General features: G+C 41.0%; 1 protein-coding gene across 1 annotated transcript; it reads right to left on the bottom strand.

Annotated features, from left to right (window-relative positions):
* Positions 1–23,909, bottom strand: slc12a10.1 (solute carrier family 12 member 10, tandem duplicate 1). The gene is made up of 28 exons (XM_078164437.1): positions 23,862–23,909; positions 21,074–21,262; positions 20,263–20,419; positions 18,942–19,073; positions 18,714–18,789; positions 18,302–18,397; positions 18,061–18,200; positions 16,490–16,600; positions 16,245–16,356; positions 15,981–16,111; positions 15,804–15,888; positions 14,372–14,529; positions 12,751–12,858; positions 12,012–12,135; positions 11,771–11,872; positions 9,577–9,732; positions 9,382–9,481; positions 9,148–9,259; positions 8,824–8,958; positions 7,428–7,534; positions 7,262–7,344; positions 7,079–7,147; positions 6,604–6,708; positions 6,275–6,386; positions 5,341–5,427; positions 4,220–4,355; positions 4,026–4,093; positions 1–1,120 (listed from the first exon to the last, which is right to left on the bottom strand). Exons 2-28 carry the CDS (start codon positions 21,241–21,243, stop codon positions 982–984), a joined length of 3,111 nt encoding a protein of 1,036 aa, XP_078020563.1. The 5' UTR covers positions 21,244–21,262; positions 23,862–23,909; the 3' UTR covers positions 1–981.
* Positions 23,910–25,230: the final 1,321 nt, after the last annotated feature.

Raw genomic sequence — 25,230 nt, 5'->3', positions numbered from 1 at the left:
TATGCACCTCCCAAGAAATGTAACTACACGTCGCGGTGACGCAGCCCTCCTGTCTATTTTTGTAAGCTGAAACCATTTCCCTCAGTGGAAACAAAGCTTTTATTTACTTTAATTTCACAAATAAGAAACAATAAATTTGGTGCCGATATCAAACGCCATAGGGCATGACAAAGAGTTGGTATTTGACAACCTGCGGATGAGAATGGGCTGGAAAGACAGTGATTAAATCCGTTAAATGAACTGTTCATTTAGTTCTGACAAGGAGAGAATTTCTGGGAAAATATCACATGTATGCACACAATTTAGTAAATTGGGAGTGATTGCAGACACATCCTGTGTTTGTGTTTCTTTTATATTTTTACGTTTCTTTCATTAATTTCTGATTTTCATTTAATTTTCTTAGATCATTTCATATGGTCAGTTTTCAGTTTTCCTTAACGGCACTATAATGCATACATATGTATATTTACAGTACATATATATATAAACATAGACAGGTGAAAGATAAAAATAAAAACCTGAATAAAGGACTAGAAAAGCATAACAAATGTAGATACTCCCACACAAATGTATTAAATGATGCTATTAAGCTATGGCTAATATGCTAAGGCCTTCTCCACTCAACTGACAATTTAAGGGGGACTGGGAAGCTGTCCTGGAGGCTCACGGAGGGTCAACACCTTCTGAAGTCACCTCATGTTGGTTTTAGGTGCAGTCAGATTTGCAGTGCCTGCAGCTGCTGATGGACACATACTGGCTGTTGCAAGGCTGGAACCTGTGAACAGCCCAGGACAACACAGTCTGTGTACTTCACTACTTGGATGAAACTTATTCTTTTTGGGTCTGGGTGCGCTTGTATCACTTTTTGTTCCAGGTTGTAGATCCATCCAGGTCTCGTCAGCGGGGTCCTTGCACAAACATTTTTTAACTCATTAGGTTTGTGTGGCTTTATATTAAGTGTCTCAAAATAGGATCCAGGATTCACTGGCAGTAGAAAGTGAGCACATTCTGCTGGTTTCCTCGTATCAGCACCGCAGGGCAGTGGAGGCCACAGGTCAGAGTGTCTAGCCAGGCCATGTACAGAGCGCTGGGGCAGTCGCTGTGTGGCACAGGAAGGCTCCTGGAAAAACATTTACATGTACATGACAAGTCTGCATGACAAGCACAAAAACTGCTCTTACATGACTTACGAGGAAAAAGTCAAATGAGTGCATGCTGTGGTTTGTAGCGAATACAAAGAGACCATATCTGTGTATTGTTTTGCATCCCTGTGGACATCATTTTCATCTCCTGAAGCTGAGAGAGAGGCCTGTATTCATGCCTGCTGTGTCAATTAAAGGTCACATTGTGTCATTTTTGTTTGAGGTAATTTTGCATTATTGAAGTCATTTTATGTGTCTTTGAGGTCAGTTTGTGTCTTTTTGTAGTCAGTTTGGGTCTCCTTGTGGTTGTTTTGTGTTTCTTTGGAGATCATTTTGTTTCTCATTGAGGTAATTTAGTGTTTTTTTTTTTGTCATTTTGTGTCTCTCTGTATTAATGTGGTGTCTTTTTAGGTCATTTTGTGTCTCTTTGAGGTCATTTAATGTCTGTTTTTGGTCAAGTTGTGTTTGTCTGTATTCGTTTTGTGTCTCACTGAGGAAATTTTATGTCTTTTTGGGTCATTGTTTGTCTCTCTGTAGTCAGTTTGTGTCTCCCTGTGGTTGTTTTGTGTCACTTTGAGGTCATTTAATATCTTCTTTTGGTCATTTTGTGTCTCTCTGAATCCATTTTGTATCTGTTTGAGATCATTTTGTTTCTATTCAAGGTTATATCGTGTCACCTTGAGGTAAATTCATATCTTCTCTCTCGTATCGTCTCTTTGAGGTCATTCTGTGCCTAATTTAGGTCAGTTTGTCTCCTTGTGGTTATTTCAAGTCTCTTCCTCAGTATGTCTTAATTTCATTGACATTTTACAGGTGAAGGTCAGAGAGCGTCCTGAAACTTTGGGCCCCGGGGCCTGTGCCTAGTGATGGCCAAATGAAGCCTCATGAACCACTTTCTTTATTTTCTGACCCCACCAGATGGCGCTCTTGGTTTAAAGATAAAGGCTGAAGGACTTGCATTGAAGTGTGCTTTCAAACCTTTGTTGAACAGACAGCGCCATCTGGTGGCTACAGAAAATAAAGACAGTGGTTCATGAGGCCTCATTTGGCCATCACTACCTGGGCCCACAGCCTGGCAGGCCCATTCAGTAATGCATCCTTGCAAATACTATATGCTATTCAGGGGCGGGCTGGCCATAGGGAGGTTTGGGAGTATTCCCTAACAGCCGGTCTGTTCCAGGCCGAACCGGCCGGTGGTCAGAACGTTTTTTTACCACATAAAATGCAGCCGTGGTTGAGCGCAGCAGCCTGCCCTCGCAGCTGCAGGTGGCAGTGGCATAGAGTGGAACATCAGACTGGGTCAATCTAATATTTTGCATATAAAGGGGGGATAAAAAATATGCAAATGACTCGGGCCGGGTCGGGCCTCGGGCCTCCTTTTTTTCGGGCAGACAATTAGGCTAATGCTGGTGTGTCGGCTGCGTCGGGTCTGGGCTTAAACACCCGCAGGGTCGGGTTGTAATTTTCAGGTCCATTGAGACCTCTAGTTTGTGTTTTTGGATGTGTTCAGGGCACACAGAACATTAAAGGTAGCCTATCAGCAATGTTACACCATACGTGCATAAATCATTAATCTGCTTTATCAATTAAAAATAAAATCCATACTGGCTGACCAGAAAAACGCACAAATTTCTTTATTGCAAAAGAAAACATAGCCTATTTCAGGAGAGAGTCTGTGTTCAAAGTTAAAAAGATAATATTTGAATATATAGGCTATACAGCTGTGTTCTGTTTCTACATTAATATATAGCCATTTTTACCAGCTCAAGAAAAATACATTAAAGTGAGTAATTCATTTACTGTGTGTGTGTGTGTGTGTGTGTGTGTGTGTGGCGCTTTTGTTATGTTGATTTTTATATTGTATTTGTGTTCTAACACTGTGAATTCTTTGCTATAACGTTTATCATTGTTGCTGTTATTGTTATTATTAGCTGACGAGGCCAGTGTCAGTCGCGGAGTTGATGCAGAGGGACAGGATAATGCCAGTCATAGGAGTGAGGAGGAGGAAGAGACAGATGAGGAGGGACAGGAGAAGGAGGAGGAGGAGATGGAAGAGGAGGTGGAGGAGAAGAAGGAGGAAGAGGAGGAGGAGAAGGAGGAAGAAGAGGAGGAGAAGAAGGAGGAAAGTGGAGCAGGAACCACCAAAAAAACAGTGCCAGGTACAGGACCGGGTTGGCAATAGGTCTTTGCATAGAATTATATTATATTCTGTATATATATTATTATATATGTATATACACTCTACTGTGTGGGTTGTGTTTAATAATATTAGATTGTTTTTATACTGCAAATAAAGTGAAATTACGGTTCCACTTGTGTCTGTCGTGCGATCGGAAAAAAGGCCTCTCCAAATCAAGCTCCCGGGCTGAATTTCAACCCCAGCCCACCCCTGGTGCTATTAACCCCTCCGTGTGCTTGGTTGTGTGTGTATGTGGATGAGAAGGACCTCTTGTGGTTGCAGTGATTCACAGCTTTTGAAAAAAACTGTTTTACTGACCGTTTTATACCGTCATTGACTGCTGACTCCTCACGCCCCTTAACTTGCCACAAGAGGCCATAAGTTTTCTGGAAACATACCATCTGTGGCGGCCACATTTTTGCCCTGTCTTATAAACTGACATCCATAGAAACGTTTGGTGTCATTTTGAACTGGAGCATGCGCAGATTAATTCATTACCAGATTATGATCCTCTAAAGTTTTAATTACTTCTCTTAAAAACGAAGAAGGGGAGCATCCCCCTGATGAGGAGGTTCAGGATCTCAATGGAAAACTGCAACATGTGTATTAAATCTGCCCAGTGTGCAGTAAATCTAATGAGCCTTGATAATTTCATTAAGCTGTCATGTCCTGAACTGAAATGATGATGTAAACTCTGTACTCACACAAGCACGAGAGCAGCGTGTTGGGAATTCCTCCGGATGATTTCGTTCAGCCTCACTTTTCTTTCAGACTGTGAGGGGAGGAAATTAATTAGAGACATCTGACAGAGTTTATTCACAGTGGGCGACATCAGAAGGGACAGCATGTTGTTACACATGAATGACATGTACACACACACACACACACACACACACACCTTAAGTCTGAAGGCCTCAAACTCTTTGTCGGTTATTTTCCAGGGGGCGTTTTGTCTCAGTTCCTCCACTGAGATGCCTTCCTGCTGTTCATCATGTAGCCTGAAGGGGGCAACACTGTCCACAAACCTACTCAGGCTTAGATACAGCAAGAACAAAAGGGACAGAAGTCAGTATGTGGTGAAGGACACAAATACAGAATACAGAACTCTAATCTTGGTCTTTTAAGGTTGGAAGACCTCTTAAGGTTAAAGGGATAGTGCACCCAAAAATGAAAATTCAGCCATTATCTACTCACCCATATGCCGATGGAGGCTCAGGTGAAGTTTTAGAGTCCTCAAAGCACTTGCCGAGATCCAAGGGGAGAGGGGGTAGCAGCACAACTCCACCTAATGCAGGCTGATAGTGCCCCAGATTAAAACGTCCAAGAACACATAATTGAAACCACAAAATATCTCCATACTGCTCGTCCATAGTGATCCAGGTGTCCTGAAGCCCCGACATAAAAAGTTGTTTGGAAAAACAACATCATTTGAACTCTGTTTTTAGCCTCATGGTAGCTTGTAGCTCCAAATGCCTCTCTGTGCACCGCGCTCACAGTCATGGAGATATTTTGTGGTTTCAATTATGTGTTTTTGGACGTTTGAATCTGGGGCGCCGTCAGCCTGCATTAGGTGCAGTTGTGCTGCTACCCCCTCTCCCCTGGGATCTCCGCAAGTGATGTGAGGACTCTAAAACTTCACCTGAGCCTCCATCAGCATATGGGTGAGTAGATAATGGCTGAATTTTCATTTTTGGGTGCACTATCCCTTTAAAAGTCCATAGTGGTTTACTTTTCTTATTTTAAACCGTAAGTTTTTATGTGATTATATCATTTGTTTGTGTGTGGAAAAATTTATGAGGGTGCCCTTTAGGAAAGCCCCACTTGAGGAGCCAGAGTCAAAAAAATTCAAATACTAACTTTAATGGTTTTTCATTTGTTTGTTCACAATAAAGCTACACCTAAAACAATGAAAAACACAGCCTATTAATAGAGATTAAAACCGACCTGTATCTGTATCTGATCAGATTCCAATGCGTGTTGTGACCTATGAAAGTGAATTCAACGATTTTTTGTACATACTTCTTGGCGTGTGGACGCCTCTCACTGTCCGTCATGACTATAACGTCGTTAATATCCAAACGAAATCTCTTCAGCAGAGCAATCATCCTAAAAGAAACAACGATCAATGTGTCAGCACACCAGTCTCCACAGACTGTCATATACTGCAACAGAAAAGCATCCATAAACTGGAGTAAGTCTAAAAATATTCTGAAAGATTTATGTATTGCCGAAAACGCTCCATCATACATCTACCAGCATTCAATTAAACAGCATGGATAAATGTATGCATGTTATTTAAGATATTACTATCTGACTTTAAAAAACAACAACCTGGTCTCACAGAAAAGGTTTGAAATGACTACAACCTCTTAATGAATTCCCTGGTTCAACAACCACGTAGTGGGTGGTGGTTAGTGTTACAACTCCATAGATAGTATAAACTAGTGATGGCCAAATGAAGCCTCATGAACCAGTTTCTTTACGTTTTGACCCCACCAGATGGCGCTCTTGGTTTAAAGATAAAGGCTGAAGGACTGGCAATGAAGTGTGCTTTCAAACCTTTGTTGAACAGACAGCGCCATCTGGTGGCTTCAGAAAATAAAGACAGTGGTTCATGAGGCCTCATTTGGCCATCACTAGTTTAAACAGCAAGAAAGTCCACATAGGGAGGGTGGATGGGTCAGACACCAGACTTTTACCCGTGAGACTGCTGGTAATGTCCTGTGTGACACTAAAAGTCAGCGTTGACTGCTGTTTACTTAATTGACGTTTAATTTCAAATAGATGCATTGTGAGTTAAATTTGTAGTTTAGAAAAAATAGACAAAGTACAGGACTTATTGACAAGACGTACCCAGCACCATAGGGAGCCATTTTGTGCTCACCAGTAACTTGTATTATTCACTATTATTTATCATTTACGTATCCCAAAAGGTAAAACTGAGAAAACCTACTCGTTGCGGCCTTCCTCCATGTTTTGTTCATCTCCTACGATGAAGACCCTGACCTTACTGTGGTGCCAGTGTTTCCTCCTGGTGAGCAGGTAAGGCACCAGCAGAGTCAGACCTTAAAAGAGAAGAGAAATACTGCAGTTCAGAAAGAGGAGCTATGTTCAATGTGCATTTTAACGTCACGCCTCAGTGTCCAATCCACTCCTCCTTGTGTCCACTGACCATTATAGTACTAAACTACAGTAACAAAGACTAAAATGTCATATATTGATTATCACACATATAGAGTCAACATACAACCAGTGTATTGTACTTGTTTTTTCAGATCTAACCTCCGTCATCAGCTATCCAGTAGACGTCGATGGTCTTCTTCCCCTGGTCATTCTGAAACACTGTCCTGATCTGATCACTGTCGCCTCTATCTGAGATGTCATCAACTGCAATGGCAAGAGGAGGAAGAATGAAGTGCAGAGCAATAGTTATATTTACTAGAGGTGTGGACTCAAGTCACATGACTTGGACTCAAGTTGTGTGTAGTGATAGCCAAATGAGGCCTCATAAACCACTGTCTTTATTTTCTGAAGCCACCAGATGGTGCTGTCTGTTCATCAAAGGTTTGAAAGCACACTTCATTGCAAGTCCTTCAGCCTTTATCTTTGAACCAAGAGTGCCATCTAGTGGGGTCAGAAAATAAAGAAAGTGGTCCGTGAGGCTTCATTTGGCCATCACTACTTATGACTAAGGAAAAATCTGGACCCGTGGCTGGACCAGTTGGGAACCACTGATCTAATCTGTACGCATGCTCACCTGATAACCTCTCAGGAGACTGCTGGTCATCATTTTCAACAGATTCATCAGACTCGAAGCCCTGGTTCTCTGAAAGGCAGACATTACATCCTTCACCATTTTTTTTTTGTTGAATAAATACACCAAGTTGTACAAAAGCATGTAGAGAAAATTCAAAGAGATTATGAAGTCTTCATTTCCAACCTTCAAAATCAAACTGGTCAGAGATATCCAATCCATCCATCATCCGCAAGATACACAAACAGTAGTTGGAGTCAAAGGTATCACTGCAGAACAACAGGGGAAGACGAGTTAATTAAGGTGGGAGACAGTTGACAAAATGTTTCCCCTTTTCTTTAACTACACTTACTATATGGTGTTGATATAATCTTCAATGCTCTCAGCAGTACTGTCCCTCCAGTTTGCCTTGAAGCCCAGGACCAGAGTGTTGGGCTTTAACTTTCCAAGACCAGAAGCCTTGAAAAAATGTCAAATTAAGAGAAAAGGTTTTAAAGAAAATACAAATAAAAACACACAAAAAGCCCCAAAAAGTCCCAGGATGATTGAATGTTCTATCGAAAGTAATATTTAGCACCCAAGAGATGATGCGTACTAAAGAAATGGGAAGAAATATAAATATAAAAAAGTATAAATGGCAAGGATGACATCGTATCAATTCTCGTCAACTTTAAGGTCCAGTGTGTAGGATTTAGGGGGATATGTTGGCAGACATGGAATATAATAAGTATGTTTTCTTTAGTGTATAATCACGCGAAAATAAAACTTGTTGTGTTTTTGTTATTTAGAATGAGCCGTTCTGTAAGAGGGAGCAGGTCCTCGTCTATGGCGATCACCATGTTGCACCGCCATGTTTCTACAGTAGCCCAGAACAGACAAACCAAATTCTAGTCAGGGAATATTATCAGACATTTGGCCATTCTGGGAGTAAGATCCTTAACAAAAACTTTCCTCATCAATGTGCTCATAAAGGTGTCTAATAAGATTTGATAGATTTGAATTCAACTCCTGTAGGAAAATCTGTGACAGCTGCTGAAAGTTGGGGTACCCAGAACCTTATTGGTGAAAAATTGAAAACGTTCACCTCTACCTTAAGCAGGTTGTGATCAGTCAAACTAGGGTTTTTTTGTCAGGATTCTGGATTGATTGCAAGTACTTGTTTTGCACCAAAACCACTCCTTGGTGGAAAAACGGCCTCGCCCAACTTTTCTGCTCATCACAACACCTTTTTATGTGAGTGTGAAAATAAATATTGCTGGGTGTGTGTAAATCAAGAAATATGGCTTTACAGGTTACTTATTGTTTACTGGTAACTGTTGCAGTTGGCTGGCATTCACAGCGAATTAGTGAGTTTGGAGTGGCAGGTGCCAGACCATTGAGTGTCTCATGGACAGACACAATGCACTCCACACATATCACAGCATTCTGCACAGCATTCTCTCCATGCCTGTCTTGGACTGGATGGCTCTTTAGAGCATGTCTTTGGACTCCAGTGACTATGATGGTAGGAGTACATGGAAGAGTCTGGAGAAGACTCAGACCCAGGCTCCTGACACATTTGACATTGTGGAGCAGTATTGTTTTCTAACCACCATTCTAGATATTTAAATAAACATATAGATGCCACTAAACCCCCATAAACCTAACACACTGTTCTTTTAAAACAGAATCTGAAGCCAGATAAATTCCCAGTAAATGTGCCTTATACTATTGAACACTTGCAGCTTCTCAAATAAAAGATGTTTTACCTGTAGCAAGTGTCGAGCTCCAACTCTGAGGCTGTCTGCGTTGAAAGGAGTATAAAAAGAGCGCACCTTCCTCTTGTTCATCCACTTCACCAACCAATCTGTGGTATCCTGCGGCCGAGTCTGCCTGTCCTGCTCCTAGGGGACAATGGGATATAAGGACAGATATAAAAGCAAGCTAAAGACATTGAGCATAACCTGTAAAAGATGTCAGACAAAAAGCAGCTGTACGGATGTTGAAAACTGGATATTTTCTCAAACACAAGGATATGAATCGGCACTCTATTTTCCTTTCAGGAGCAACATTGTTGAGATGGCATGACTGACCATGATTATGTCTCCACAGATCATGAGGCTTATGTGTTTGGTGAAGGACCCGACAAAATCCACTAGGGCTGGTCGCTGAATTGGTGGCCCAGTCAGGACAAGACATTGCGGTCTGAAAGAAAACAGATTAGATGTAAACACGTGGGATATGTGTATGGGATCAAATTCAAGCTAAAAAATAGACTAGACTAGGATTACCGATGCGTGATATAACTGTGGTCTTTGGTCACTCACCTAAAATTCTTGACATGATCCTCGACGCCAGACAGCGAAACAGAGTATGACAAGGCCATGTTGTATGTACCCGCCTGGACTGACGAACCCCAGTTTACCTCTGCGCATACCAAAGCACACGCACAAGTATGAGAGACAAAAGTAAGAGAGGGTTCTTCCTCTGTAAATAATATGGCTCTGACTTGGTGAACTTACTTGGCTTGTTGTAGTTGACGTATCCAAACAGGAAGAAGATGATGCAGAAGGTTGTGAGAGCAGCCCACCAGGTGAACAGGAACATCAGCACCACAGAGATCACTGCTCCAAACAAAGCTGTCCATCTACTGTAGTAGTGAAATGACGGCCTCCAACCTAAATGGGGTAACAGTGATTAGTAGAGGATCGGCAGGTGGCACATTTTTTATTTGTATCTGGATCTCTTTTAGCTCATTGGCTAATCTTCCAAGAGTCTACATTAACTGGATGGCCACACCATTGTCCAATATGGCAGCCAGAGGGCAAATGTCTAGCTGTGGTCAAACAGTCAAAACAATTATGTCCTATATCTTTTTCCTTCATCACAATGAAATAACATGACGTCAAGAATAAATGTGAGGAGCTGTTTGTGTCCTTACCATCCCCACCAATACAGTGCCAGATAGATTGGGACCCTTTACAGCCAGGCGTGATGTACAAACTATACAATTCAATTCAAGAAATGGTCACCCCTCTTCCCGGTCGGTGGTTGTTGGGCCCATCCAGCATCCCTCCCACCCAATTCTGCCACCTTAACTTCCATTGTTATTCCTAAAGTATGGTCCAGCATACCCTATGCTGAAGGAGATAAGACAGGAAGCACTGAAACACCTTTCCTAAGCATTTACAGAATTTGACCAGCTTTTGTCATGGCTGCCACGGAGATACTTCCAGGTAATTTCGCCCAGTTGGGAACCCTCCTAAGCAAAAAGTGACTAACCTGGCTCTTAGACTGGGACAAAAATGGGAGACACATGGTTACACCAAATTAAAGGGGAAAAAACTTCTTAGGAGGGAGCCTGGAGGAGCATAGGCAGGCAGGCAAAGTGTGTATTGTTATGCAGGAGACAGCTGTTTTCTTCCTGTTTCCTACCACCAACTAATGTTAGCCGCATTATACCTTAAAGGGCCAGTGTGTAAAATGGGTTGAAAACAGTGACATCAGTGGCCAAATTCTAAATTGCAGGGCTCACTCGCTCACCCCTCCCATCGGGTAAATGACAGTGGCCTCGTAGGGACAAAAAGCCTTGCGCATGAGTTTTTCAGGAGTAGGTCTATCTAGTGACGAGTATGTTTATTTAGAAATCTAAGCCATGTTACGATATTGTAATGAATCCCTCATGAGCAGGAGACCAGAGGAGTGTTCAGGAAAGAGGCCCGTTTATTTGAGCACTCCAAAAACTCCGGTAACACTCCAGGGGGTAAAAGACTCCGTCCCAAACTCTGACTCTTCTAGCGTAACAGACACACTTCATAACTTTACACACACACTCATTTACCATTCTGAGTGGGGACCCCCCTCCCCTCTCTGCTCAATCTCCAGCCCGCACACTGACTGACAGCGTAGCCGGTAAACAGAGCTCAGCTGTTTATTCAGCCTAGCGATATCTCCGGACTATAGTAGTTGCAATGGACGACTTTGAACGCGATTTTGAAGAGTTTCTTGTAGCGGACACAGACCCAGAGCCATACCTGTTTGAGCCGGAGCATACAGATGAGGAACTCCATGTGGATGCTGAGTGGGTGAGAAGAGAGGCTGAATGCACAGAATGGGATTCAGTGCTACTGCTACCATCGTTGGGGAGATATATCATCAGGAGGAAAAGCGCCGCAGAGAGTGCATCACAAGGAGTGAAGTTGCGTCTTCTTTTCCTCGCAGATGACAGTTTGGGTTCATTCTCTTCTGTTGCGTGGTAAGCGTGGTCCATTCGCAAACTTTATAACTAAAAAAACTTTTCACTACTCTCTGTCGACGAACTACTAACACTCTCTGCTGTTTCCTCCTCCTTCTTCCTTCCTTCCGCTGTCTTCGTTGGTTTATTTATACACGCGAAACACGTTCTCTGGCTGGCTGGATTGTCCGCTCGGTCTGCCGTACATACATGGCGGCGCAAGATGGCGACCTCTCTAAAGCAAGGCCCTTGCTATATATATATATATATAAAAGCATAACTATAAGGCTACGAAAACCAAACAAATTTTATTTTATAGCGATTATACACTTGTATAAACATATTAATGGGTAGAAGATTCAGATTCAGATTCAGATTGACAATAAACCATGCCAAATATTACACACTGGCCCTTTAATCGCAATGATTTCATAACCTTAAACCATGGCTTTTCTGAAGGCAATAACAAACAGGTAACTCACCGGGGGAGTTGGTGATTGAAGCGTGAAAGCAGCTGAAGTTGATGAGGCTGTAGGAACACAGGAAGAAGTTGGAGATCAAGGCTGCGATGTTGTTCAGGTCAGCTGTAATGATAAGGGAGAGATAAATCAAAACCACATTACAAATCCAGAGCTAAATTAAGAAAGTGAAGAGATGACCATTTAAAACAAATATGTGAATCAATAATTCAACAAAACAGCGGCAGTATTTGATCACACCCACCGATGAGAATGAAGGCCACAGCAATGACGTAGCAGAGTAAATAGGCTCGGAGTGGCTCATCATTCTTCCCATAACCCTTTGCAAAGAATCCAATGTACGGGTAGATATTGTCTCTGCACAGACACTGGCAGATAGGGCAGAACATATAAGCTCATAAATAAGTGCATCATGTTAGATTTTGTTACATTTCTACGAACGTTAGATATGCAGCAAAACAACAAGGACTTTTTATTTTGTAAATGTTCTAGCATGTTTCCCTACTGAGGGATAATTTTCACAGTTTACAAGTCCCATAAAAGGCTACATGAATACAACATTTTAATCTGTAAATTCCACCATAGTCTTTTCTGTCAATGTGGTCATGGTCTGGCAGTTCAAGAATGGAACAAATCCTGGAAAACCTTGTATCTAAATTCATAACAAGGGTCTAATGCTCAAAAATTGCCGTAATATAGGTGTTAGTTAGGTGATGCTGGTCATTTTCTTTAATGAACCAACACTGGAGAGGTGAAAACAAAGAAAATCTACATTTTATATCTTCATACACAGACAGTGTGCCAGTTGGAAGATACTCTACAATAAAGAGGGATGCATTAACCATCTTTAAAAATGCAGTGTAATTATACCAAGCTTTCAATGTACTAAAAAAGTACAACCATTTAAAGCTAATGACTCATTAATTTTCATTTTATTACTTAAGTTGATAACAGAGTTCTGTAATAAAAGCACAATTAATCACCTGAAAGACTTTAGGGGCAGAGACGAGGAAGCCGAGTGCTGACGACAAGCTGGCTGCGAAGACACCAGCAGTGATGAGGTGATAGAAACCTGAAACTTGGCCCAGTACCTGGTTGGAATAGTCATCATTAAGAATGCATTATCACATTTTGTGCAAGGGTTATAGACACAGACAAATTCAAAACATCAACATTTAAAGGAACAATATGTAAGATTAAGGGGGATTTAGTGACATCTAGTGGTGAGGGATTGGAGACTGCAAGTAGGTGAAATTTCTCCCGGTAAGAATTCCTTCAATGTTCATCGTTCAGGAAGTTTTTACCAAAAAAATGGAGCAGGTGAAAAACTAAATGAAGGTGTTTCAGGTTAAAAAAAAAAAAAAACCTGTGTTTTCCTGATAGTTCTTGTGAAGGGGCTGCTTACTACGGTGGACAATTTGAAAATCTATCTAGAGCCAGTGTTTGTTTTGTCCATTTTGGGCTACTGTAGAAACATGGCGGTGCAACAAGGTGATCTCCATAAATGAGGACCTGTTCCTTATGTAGATATAAACAGCTCATTCTCAGGTAACAAAACCAATGCTTATTTTCAGGTGATTATACACTAAAGAAGACATGGTTATCATATCCCAACTCTACCAATACACCGATCAGCCAAAACATTAAAACAACAGGTGGGTAAAGTGAATAACATTGATCATCTTGTTACAGTGCAACATCATGTTGGGAAACCTTTGGTCCTGGCATCTATGTGGATGCTACTTGACACACTCCACCCACCCGAACACCATTGCAGACAAAATAAACCCCCTCATGGCAACAGCACTTGTCAGTGATAGTGGCCCCCCAGCAGGACAATGCACCACGTCACACCACGAAAACTGCTCAGGAATGACCCCAGGAATGGGACAAAGAGCTCAAGGCCTCCATATACCCCAGATGCCAATCTGACTGAACATTTGAGGGACGTGCTGGTACTCCAGAGGTACCCCCGACCCACAGTGGGTCCGCCTTGGACCGGACTTGGCTCTGACCTGTCAAGGCATAGACACAGGACCTCTGGGGGGTGTCCTATAGTGTCTGGTGCTAACGCGTTGGCTTCAGATCTTTTGAGTCCTATGGGTTGTGAGGTGGGGTAATAGCATGTCCTGCAGATGTTTGATCAGAGTCGGATTTGGGGAATTTGGAGGCCAGGTCAACACCTTGAGGTCTCTATCATGTTCCTTGGGCCCTCCTGAGCAGTTTTTGTGGTGTGGCATAGCACATTGTCCTGCTGGGGGACCAATGCTACTGGGGAGTGCCGTTACCATGAGGGGGGGTACCTGGTCTGCACTGGTGTTTATGTGGGTGGAGCACATCAGGTGGCATCCACACAAATGTCAGAGCCCAAGGTTTCCCAAATGAACATTGCATTGTAATAAGATGATCAATGTTGTTCACTTCACTTGTCAGTGGTTTTAATGTTTTGGTTGATTGGTGTATATCCCCCATAAACCTACACACTGGACCTTTAGGGTAAACCGGCTCTTTTTACAAACCCAGTGTAAGAGCTTTGGACTGAGAAAATATTTGCTATATTTTGTAATCCATGATAGGCAGAAGGTCTTCTGGATTGAAAAGTACCTTATTATTGTTGGCCAGACCATAATCACAAGACTGTGACTGGATGCACTCTGTGAAGTTCCAGCCAAAGTTGCAAGCCAGACCCACACAGCCATCAGTGACGTTTCCAGTCAGAAGGTCAGTTATATTACCAGAGGCGTCCCGCACCACACACGACCCTGGACGAAGATGAAAATTGAGCGTAGCGTTAGGTCAGGCAGGACATGACGTCAAGCTCAGTTCACATTCCAGATCACATGATTTTTTTCTATGCAACCGATTGGCAAATCTCATTCAGGGCGCCCTATTTAAACTGCTCTGCCCTACCTACTTTTGCTGCTACCTCTGCAAGCTGCTTTGCAAGCTGCCTCCACCCCAGCTCCTCCTTTCCATGCCATGTCTGACTTATCAATGTCATTTCTGTTTGTCATTGATGCTGCTCTGTTCTGTTCCCGGGGGGTCTTTTCTGCTGCTCTCTGTGCTTTAGGCTTTCCATGTAGGCACATGGAAGGGCAGGGAAGTTTGCTCTCTCTGCATCGGGCTTTCCTCGTTTGCACATGGAAGGGCAAAGAGGTGTGCTCTCTCTGCCATAGGCTTTCCATGTAGGCACGGGAAAGCGGCTTTCTGCATAGGCCCAAGGAAAGGCAGAGAGGCCCCAGAACAGAGTCATACTGTTAAATATGATACTACAAATAGAAATAAAGTTTTCTTTGACTAAAGTGGTCCTAATTCAAGAATAGTCATGATGTAAAGTAACAACTTGACATTATTGTTTTATCTCTGAAAACTCTCTGAGTCCAAGATGAACTTGCTGCCAAGCAGGGTGTGAATAAAGACTCTTTACACAGCCACATGACTGCTTTATTGTCTTCACTAGGTTTAATTTTCTGGAATAGTTGTTGGAGAATGCATTCCCTTTTTTGTAGAAAGCTCTCATATCTGGAGGACTCTTTGTATACACCAAAAAAAAGTTCATTGCCACTGCAGCAAATCAGTGTCAGAAAACACATATGGTCCTTTACAAGGAGATGGAAATGGCTAACAAGTAAAAACTCAAGGTCTTCATGACTCTGGAGGTTCCAACACAAACCTGAAAATATTGGGGTTTTTTAGGAGGTGTTTGTCCTGGCCAAAGGGTCTTTATATTGGCGACCTGCTGAGTTATGATTAGGTTTGAAGGGTCCTCTGTGATGTCATGAATTTCTCATGCTGATTACATCTGTCATTTGTCTCCTCTTTCTACCATTTTGAGCACATCAACCTTCTTGTGCTCATGCAGTACACTGATGACACTGCCCTTAATATGGGTGGCAAATCCTCAGGCCACATGCTTCCAATCTCCTCTCTAAAAGTACCAGCACCTTAAATAATCCCCACCAAACCAGATAATCAAACCAATCAAATGACAAGTAAAATCATGACAAAATAAAGTCACTTTGAATGACTAGCTTACCAATAGTTGCAGTTATTACTAGATAGCTGAATGTAGTCCAGAAAATGGCCATGAGGGTGCCTTTAGGGATAGCAGTAGCAGGGTCCTGCAAAAGGAAATAATACACAAGTCAGCATTCATGTTTGACTTGGTGGCTGTGATGTAAAACCTATACGTCTGATTTCTTTTTCATCTTACTTTGAGGTCTCCGGAGATGTTGGCTCCAGACAGGATGCCGATGGTGGAGGGGAAGAAAATGGCAAACATCTTGAAAAAGTTGTGTCCAGCTCCTCTCCAGTCTGGTTTCAGATTTGATATGAAGATTTCACCTGATGACAGGAAACAACAAAAAACAACGCTCTACTATCTGCTGATAAAGTATATAATATATACATATTCTAAAACTGGTGATAACAAGCTGTAATTAAAGGGAGTAGTTTGTCCCAAGAAGCCTGAACTCACTACGGTATCCAAAGATTCCCTGGGCATTTTTCTCCAGACTGGGTGGTATGACTGTGCCCACGAAGTAGTTGGCAAACGAGACCAAGAGAACTATAAAGAACAGAATCTGGGTCTGAGAGACAGAGACAAACAAAAGAGAAGAAAAAAAGGAAAATGATATCATGTTGAGTAAAACATTTTAAGAGACAAGTAGATTTATCTGAGAAATCCAGCAAATAAAGTGAAGTGTGTCAGCATGTACTCACCTTGGACTCCCACTCCATTCCAGCCAATGAAATGAGCAGCAGAATAGTCACCGTGATCACGCCCACGATACGGACATCATTGATTGCATCAACCATGACAACACCAAACTCCTACAGTAATACAACCAAATTATTCGCACATCCTTCAGAAAAACAGAAACATGAAATGAAGACACTGTCCTCCACCAAAATACTACCACATATGTTTGTTAGCTTTTTACAACCCATACTTTTTGTGAGGCAGCGACCTCTAGTGGCTGTAGTAATTATGACAGGACCAAAGGAGGAAGTATGCTAATATGGTATAAAGACTGATAAAGTCTTTGTAGAGTGGAAGAGATCAAACAAACACAGGGCTTTCATCCAGGAGACCGTTGTACATGTCCTGTTTAAAACCAAGTTTTAACATTGAGTTGTTTTGAGTATGCAATATGTTGTGATAAATATGTTGTATGCCACATAACATTTGTCATGTTACATTAGTACCAAACGTACTTATTTTAACTCACGCCATGATTATTTTTAAACCTAACCAAGTAGTTTTTTTAGCCTAAACCTATAGAAGTAGTTTTGTTGATTAAACATATAGAAGTAGTTTTGGTACAACTGCAACCATTTCACAATGTTAGTCATCAAAATCCAACACGTGAGCAGTGACTTAAGGCTTCAGACACCAACAAAAACAGAGTTATAGTAACAGAAGTGTATTTTGAAAAAAGATGCATGTAACAGGCAGAACTTGACACGGTGTCCCAGAGCATCAACAGCCAACACACCCAGGGTACCTTTCACGTTGTATCTGGACGTGAAAAGTCCATGACTAAACGTTGATATATGACAAGGTCAAAGTGAGAATGTGTTGGTTGTATGAGTTGGAGGACTTGTTGTATGTATAAAGAGCAAATCAGGAGTCATTGAGGGGTCTTTGCTTAACAGTTAAAATGTTTTTGAGTTCACATTCTTATTAATATATATCTGTAAAATCAAATTCATTTATTCTTTTCAAGTTGTAAAAATTCTGTTAGACAGTTGAAAAGGAGCACATCTATTATGTGAAGCCCAAAAGTTCAGAGGAGAGCTAAGATAGGGCTAAAACGGCCCAAAATTCCAAAACTGTTAGTTCGAAAATGTCCCTTTAGACCAAAAGCCCATTTTGCTGACCTTTATCCTAGCCCTTTATCACAAAAACAAACACCCATGCTCGACAGTCCCATATCTCTGAAAATACTCACTCCCTGTAATAGCTGGAAAAGCAGGGACAGGTTGCTGAAAAAAACACCTGGGTTCAGTGGCTCAAACTCCGCTGGGAAACTGAAACTAACTTGCAGGGAGTGTGTATTTTTGGAGAAACAAGATTTCAGAGCAATGGGTGTTTTTTTTTGGGATAAAGGGCTGTCAAAGAAATTTAGAATTTTGGGCTGTCAGAACAATGGCATGGCACCTAAATTAGCAGAAAACAATGAAGGTGTGTTATCAGGGGGTTCTTGTCAAATATATACTCTTAGTGGCCATGTTAAACAAACTATTAGGCCTATATATTATTTTTTAGCGCACTGAAGCATAATAAGTACCTGCATTAGATCACGGACCACCTCTGCAAAGCCAACGGTGTTGAGTGCACAGCCCAAAGCGTTGGCAAAGGAAAACACCATCCCAATTGGCCCACCAATTTCAGGACCCAGAGAGCGGGAGATCATGAAGTACGCCCCACCTGACAACAATGTTCAACAAGAGATCCAGTACTGTGTACATCATGTTTAAAACCTTAGTGCATGACTTAGCAAAGATTTTGAGACACAGGAAGTGACTGACCTGAGGTCACCCTCCCATTGGTGGCGATGGCAGAGATGGAGAGGGCAGTTACTGAGGTCACCACCACAGACATCAGGATAATAAGCCAGGTCAACACTGAGATGAGACGAATGAAGGTATTCATCATTACTATGATACTAAATCAACTGTGGGACACTTCCCTCCATCTTTTCACTGCCTGAGTTTATGGAAGGGCCATCTTTCCAACAGTGAAGTACTTCTGTAACTTCAGGTTTTACCCTGCACCTGAGATTAAGCTCTATGAGCAATGTGCACACACTATTCTCATGCAGCATAATGTGTAGAGGTAAATCCATTACAGATAAGAGGGTGGGAGTGACACAATGGAGTTTTCTACTCACAGAACAGGGGAATAAAAATGACTGAAGTACAGAGGGATGAATTAACTCACAAATGCCTGCCTGAGAAGTGATCCAAGATAGGCGGAGAAACAGGATGACTCCCCAGATGTTCAGCATGCAACGAACCTGTGACAAAAGTTCAATAAAAACAGCTGAGCAAGATTTCATAATTTCATATATCAAGTGTTGACATCAATGAAATAAGGAGTACGTAGAGCTTTTGTCCACGTTTCAAACACTATACTGTATATTCTCAGACACACATAAGTTATGCTCACCATGACTCCAGTCACCCAGCCAAATCTAACAGGAGCCTTCCCATGTGGAGCTTGTGACTGTTCATATCCACTGTCTGGCAGATGGCTAACTCCTGGGTCTATGGTGGTGACCTGCATACCCGCCTCCTCCTCCTTAAATACATTTCATACAAACAAAAACAAAAAATCAAATACCCTGATGATAATAACAGGAATTGGAATTTATTCACTTTTGGATTAAACTCTCCAAACAGATATCTGCATCTGGATCTGTAGACAATGGTACAAGATTTTGGTATCAGTAGCAGTTTGGTTTCCATTTGTAGCCTGAGTTGCAGTGGCACCCCCAGAAATTTTAAACTATGTCAGTATGAGAGTTAAGTAATTGCATACTGATAAACTTTGGCCTATTTTACAGTTAATATCACAAATTATCTGACGTGCATAGACCAATACAGGTGCAGATAAAATTTTGAGGTCCACAACAATCCTGTTTTAATGTGCAATGTATCTGTATATCTCCAGCGGCAACCTCCAGGGCTGAAAAAGGAAGCTAAGGGGGAGTGCCAAAAACTACAGTTCTTTGAATGGTCACTTGAGGTTGCTCCAGAGGCGAGTCAATCCCCTTAGACCAGGGGTCGGCAACCTTTCCTATTCAGAAGAGACATTATTGGCCAAAAAATCTGTCTGGAGCCGTAAATCACATTTTAATAAAAGTTAACGGACTATTACGTCTGAATCAGCCCATTAACATTACAAATAGGTCTAAATGAGCATTCATTACTATGATTTACTACAAGGTGGCTGCTCTACAGTTGGCTACTTTTATTTATTTATTTATTTAGAAAGTTAACTTTGTAGCATTGTGGTGAAAGCTAATGAATCTGTCCACACATTATTAAATTCTCTATTTTCCTCCAAGACTTTTCCTTTGTGGAGCTAGCCTTGCTAGAGAGACTCCATGCTAACCACTGCTAGCGACAGTCTGCAAAACTTAGAAGGAAAGGCAAAAGGCTGTAGATATATTACATTTTAGTTGATGAAACGTTAAGCTACTTGAGATACACGCTGTGAGGCATCGCCATAGTCTATGTGAACAGACTGCGCTGCTGGCAATGGAGGCGAAACGCATTGGCTGAAATGCAATCTTGGAACCCATCAGCTATCGTCTAGTGATGATTTAGCTTTTTATTAGTTGTCACGAGTTGCTAATCAAACTGTAAAGAATGAGCGGCACACAGAAGAGAATGTCTTGGCTTGGATATCTGCTGGATAGAAAGATAATAGCCAACTGGTTCTGAAACTGCGGTTAGATAGGATTCCCCAGAGGTGGAAAACTTACCTCACATGCCCTGCGGAGAGCCTCAAGAGATGGTCGGCTCCTCGCCTGCTGGTTTGGCAGCGTGCTGGCATAATGCTCCAGCTGTGGCACCAGGTCTAACGTGCTGTAGAAGGAGGATCTCCGTAGCTCCATCCTCGAGCCCCGGTGCTCCAAGCCACTGGGAAAAACAGGGAAAAATAACAGCAAACGTTGCAGTAAATGCAGAAGGTAATTTGTATTGTCATGAGCTGCAGTTCCCTTAATGGTCACTAGATGCTCCTAATTGTGTTTTTCCATAATTCGAAGGTTAATGTTCCCTATTTCACAAAATATCTCCTCTCTCTCCACTTTAACTTTCGCAGAACATCAAAAGATATAACAGCCATCAATGACTTTAACTTAAAAACCAACAAAATGACATTAATCAGTAAGTAGTGTAAGACAGCGGTTCCCAACTGGTGGGTTGTGGTCCAAAAGTGGGTCGTGGGTCCATTCTGAACACACTTTTGAAGTACAGTGAATTTCCAACACAGAGCTTTTACTTTGAAGTGCCGTTTCCTGCTGTAGAGTGAGTGATTAATGGACAGCTACTTAATAGAGACAGCAAACCAGCTCAATGGCATGGCCAAAGGCAAGTATGACTCTGATTATATGAAACCGTGTGGACCTTGAACCAGTGGCTAAGGAGAAATCTGGACCCTGTGGCTGGACCAGTTGGGAACCACTTTTGTAAGATGACCGGGAATTATTTAAATTAAAGTAAAGTTGAACTTATGACTAATTCTGAAATATGGAATAAAGGACATGCCAGTTGCTTTGGAAAAACACAAACCTTGAATCCACGTCTGAGACCACGATGGTTGGAGGAATTTGGAGGTTTCCATTTTGTTGCTGGCTGCTGGCATCAAAGTGGTGTGGAGAGTACCTGAGAGGTCCTTCTTTATTGGCTGAATAGTGAACACCCGGGACCGACCTGTCACGTTTGGATATGAACTGCCCCATCGGCACGTCTTAATGATTCCTTTGTAACAATAAGGGAGAAAAGGGCCTGAGAAAAGGTGGTCGATTGTTAGTATGTTCTATGAAAATATTGTCAATCTGTAAACACTTATGATGATTATCAGTGGACTCAGAATTTAAAAATTTTCAGTTTTTTGGCAACTACCCAGAATTAAAAAAAAAAGGGTCAATATAATTTAGTTGTTAGTTGATTTTTTTTGGCCATTAGGGGGCAGTGGAACAAGCTGAAAAAACGTGACATATTTCCACCTTATATGAAGTTGTTAATGGAAGTGTATGCTTAAAGCTGTGCTGTATGTTGCTTTGTAATTTTGTATGGGTCTCACCTTTCACATGACGCATACTGCAGTCATTTGAGCCATTGTTAAAAGTTTACTGATTTAGTTTTGCACTTCTATTACATTGTCAAAAGGATCAAAATCGATTCAGCAAAAGTATAGATATCGTCTGTTTTTCCACACACTGTCAAAGCCTGGCACTTACATTATCCAATAGCAACTTAACGGTAACTGTTCGGTCAAAGATTTGGGTTGTTATGCTGGTAGCTGCTAATGTAGCCTCAAAATGCTAGCTTAAAGCAGAGATGAGGAGCAGGTTACAGAGGTCTGAACTTCAAATATGCAGACCTCCAACAACTATAAACAGATTCTGATGTGTAAGATCTAGGGCTGCCCCCTAATAGTCGACCAAATGTTAGTCAACCTGAAAGGTCATTCGTTGGCAAGATTTCATTGGTCGCTTCGTCGCAGTATAAAAAATCATGGAACTCTATCAGGAGCTGCACTTGGTCAAAATAAATCAAAACCTTTATGACTGTACCATGCGGGATTTTAATTTGAAAGGACAGACACAAGAAGAGGCCACGCTCAGCAGACAGATAGGAGTCCTGTTACAAACCAATCACAGCCAATCACAATCTTTCCCTTTTTCTGTAAATATTCAGTCTGATAAATACAGAAAAGTTGATCATGTTAGTGCAGGGCTACCCAGAGCTTTACATCTGTCCCACAGACGATAGGCCTACACACTTATAAACAGCGCCTGGAAGAAGATCAGCTCTGCACTCAGGATTTCAGGTCAATAGGCTATATGATGCTTGTTAAGGTTGCATAGCAACCTCAGACGCAACTGGCTACCGCGCTCTTGACAGTTGGCACAAAAAAGGCACAAGAATACCACCCAGCGCCCGACCTCGCATTTTCCAGGTGGTTAAAGACGCAGCATGTGTGCGGCCTCTAATTTCCAGGGCTGGTACCTGCGGTTATTCCACAGGCTAGTTAATAACATGTCGGGCAGGAAATCCAAAGTGTGGGATCATTTTGAGAAGGTGAAGGACGAACCCAAGGTGATATGTAAACTCACCTTCACTGGTCGACTACAAACATGACGTATCATCTGAAACATGTCAGTAGCTACATGCCCATTAGCCCACAGCATCATTAACAGGCGGCTCGCTCAGTGTGTGACGTGCACTTGTAGATAAAATATAGGCCTATATTAATGAAGGTTCATTAGTACGGTTTTGTATTTCTCTGTAATGTAGCACAGTGTTAACAGTGTTACTGATACTATTCTTTCTCACACCTTCAACTCAAACCATTGTGTTGCCCCGCCCAAAATATATCATTTAATAATTACATTAATATCATAAACTAGTTGACTAATGGCCCTAAATCAAGACTATTGGTCAACTAGGAAAATTCTTAGTCGGGGGCAGCCCTAGTAAAATCGATGTTTCCCCTTTCATTTAAGTAAATTTAATAAAAAAGAGATAATAGCAGTTTTAAATGCATTGTAAATATTCTTCACTGTAACTATGAATCCAGTAAAGCTGGTGAATATTTAATTTCACTGATACTGCTAAAAGAAATTCATGTGACTAATTACTGACATAATATAAGTACTGAATGCAAAGGCAGTGTGTGGGAGTCTTCTGTTCTACCAGATACTGAGCACAATACTCCTGCATAAGAAATCGTGATTGTGCAAGTCATAGTCACGTATTTAAAATTTCTTCTGTCTCTAACTTTGTACATTTTTGAACGCAGGTGAAGTAGACTGATATATGGGACTGATTTTGATATATTCTATAAATTGAGGTATATGTTATATATAGTATATATTATATATTTTGTAGTATAGCTGTTGTATTACTGTTTTCCCCTATGTACATTTTTATATTAATTTATTTATATTTATATTTAATTTATGTTTGATTTTTTATTGGCAATTATTTTACCGCCCTAAGTGGTTTAGATGGTCAACCACACCTGCCATCATAGAGCTTGTCAGCGTATTGGTGTACATTATGTATGAATAAAGGTGTGTTTCAGCTTTTTGAGTATTTTGACAAAGATTCAAGTGGGATCTAAACATTGTCTTGATTTAAATTGTTGCAAATGTATTCAGCTTAATAAACTGGTCATACATAAAAGTCAAAAATAAAAGTCATACATACTATTAACACTACTGAAACACAGCAATAATCTAAAATGTATACAATCATAACACAAATTTTGAATTTGATTAAGCCTTTTGATTCTGTCATATGAAAACATTTAGCCTACTATTTAGTAGAAAAAATGAAGCAAAGTACTCACAAAGATCCGTTTTATTCCAGATGAATAAGCTGCAATGGATGAAATAAGTTCCTTCTTTCATATCACAGGGCAAATCTTTATATTTATACCTTCAGTGAGGTAGGTGACATCTCCTCCCATCTTTCTTAGTTTCCTCCCATCTCTTCTCCCTTCTCCCTTACACACACACACATTATCATTGTGTACACTCAAAGAAATGTAAGATAATTTCATAAAAGATGAATTTAGCTTCTCTCTGATGTCATTTAAGTTTATCACAAAAAGGGTGTTTTAAATAAAGCACATGACTCAGCATGTGATTAAAAAGAAAACTCTAGTGGTCTTGAAGCAGACCTTTAAAGAAACTGGTCCACACACTCACCTTTACATTATAATTTTACACATAGTAGAATAAAGATAATTTTTGTGTCAGTGTCTGATAGTATCTTTTCTAGCCTTTACCAATGTAACCTGTTTTATTTCATGTTTTCCATATTTAGTTTCTTGTTTTTTTTTCATGTTTCTGGCAGCAGCATTGGCAAAGTTTGGAGTAAACAAAAGAACAAGTGGTTGGTTAGTAAAAGTCACTTCAGCTGAACCGATTTTAAAAAGTAAAAGATATGTACTATGTACTGTAAACTATGTACTCAAAACTCTTTGATTTTCTTGGGAGCACACAGCAAAAATGTAACATAAATGGCAGGTTTGCATCAGAACAGAAGTTTTATTCAGCTGCTGAGAGCTGTGATCACACCAGACCTGCGGGTCGAAGTTGTGATGACGAATCCCTGATTTTAAAAGTGTCGTGCAATCAACAATTAATGTAACTCACTTATTTTACCAACATGACTGTTCTGAAACAGTTTGAAAATACAAGAAAGACCCTGTTGTGCTCTGAAAAGTCTCCAATTAACTTCGGTGAACGGCAAGGTCCATTACTGGGCCCACTGCTGTTCCCTGTTCTTTCAAAATAACTCCATATTTAACCATTCAACACTTTTGACTTTCTGTTTAAAACATGCTGTTTTCACTTACTCTGGCATTCAAATCATTATTGTAAAATTAGTATAGACAAAATTTTTTCTTCATTTTTTTAAATTTAAATTGAATTTTTTTTTTATTTAAATTTGAAATGTTCATTACATCAATAAACATGAAGGGCAGTGCATAGTTTAGATTTCCTGGAGATGAGATGATAGCTGAGCTGATACGAAGTGGCAACCATTGGGGTTGAGTAATGAAGCCACTGCAGTAGTGCCAAAAACTGCAGTTCCTCTAATGGCCACTTAAGGCTGGCTCCAGAAGCAAGTCAGTCCCTAAAGACCTCCATGTTAAAATGGCCAACTTTAGAGCAGAAATAAACATGTTTACAGTCTGGTACAAAAAAACA

This window comes from Epinephelus lanceolatus, chromosome 22, assembly GCF_041903045.1.
Source record: "Epinephelus lanceolatus isolate andai-2023 chromosome 22, ASM4190304v1, whole genome shotgun sequence".
Taxonomy (NCBI): Eukaryota; Metazoa; Chordata; class Actinopteri; order Perciformes; family Serranidae; genus Epinephelus; species Epinephelus lanceolatus.
The sequence above is the reverse complement of the archived record's forward strand: the minus strand, read 5'-3'. Positions and strand labels throughout refer to the sequence as shown.

Excerpts from the sequence above, each read along its gene's own strand:
- slc12a10.1 (XM_078164437.1), bottom strand. The coding sequence starts at position 21,243 with ATGGGGCAGTTCATATCCAAACGTGACAGGTCGGTCCCGGGTGTTCAC. Across the intron at positions 9,733-11,770 it reads TTCAATCACCAACTCCCCCG|GTTGGAGGCCGTCATTTCAC; the intron begins GTGAGTTACCTG and ends TACCCCATTTAG. Across the intron at positions 1,121-4,025 it reads CACGCTGCTCTCGTGCTTGT|GAGCCTTCCTGTGCCACACA; the intron begins GTGAGTACAGAG and ends ATGTTTTTCCAG.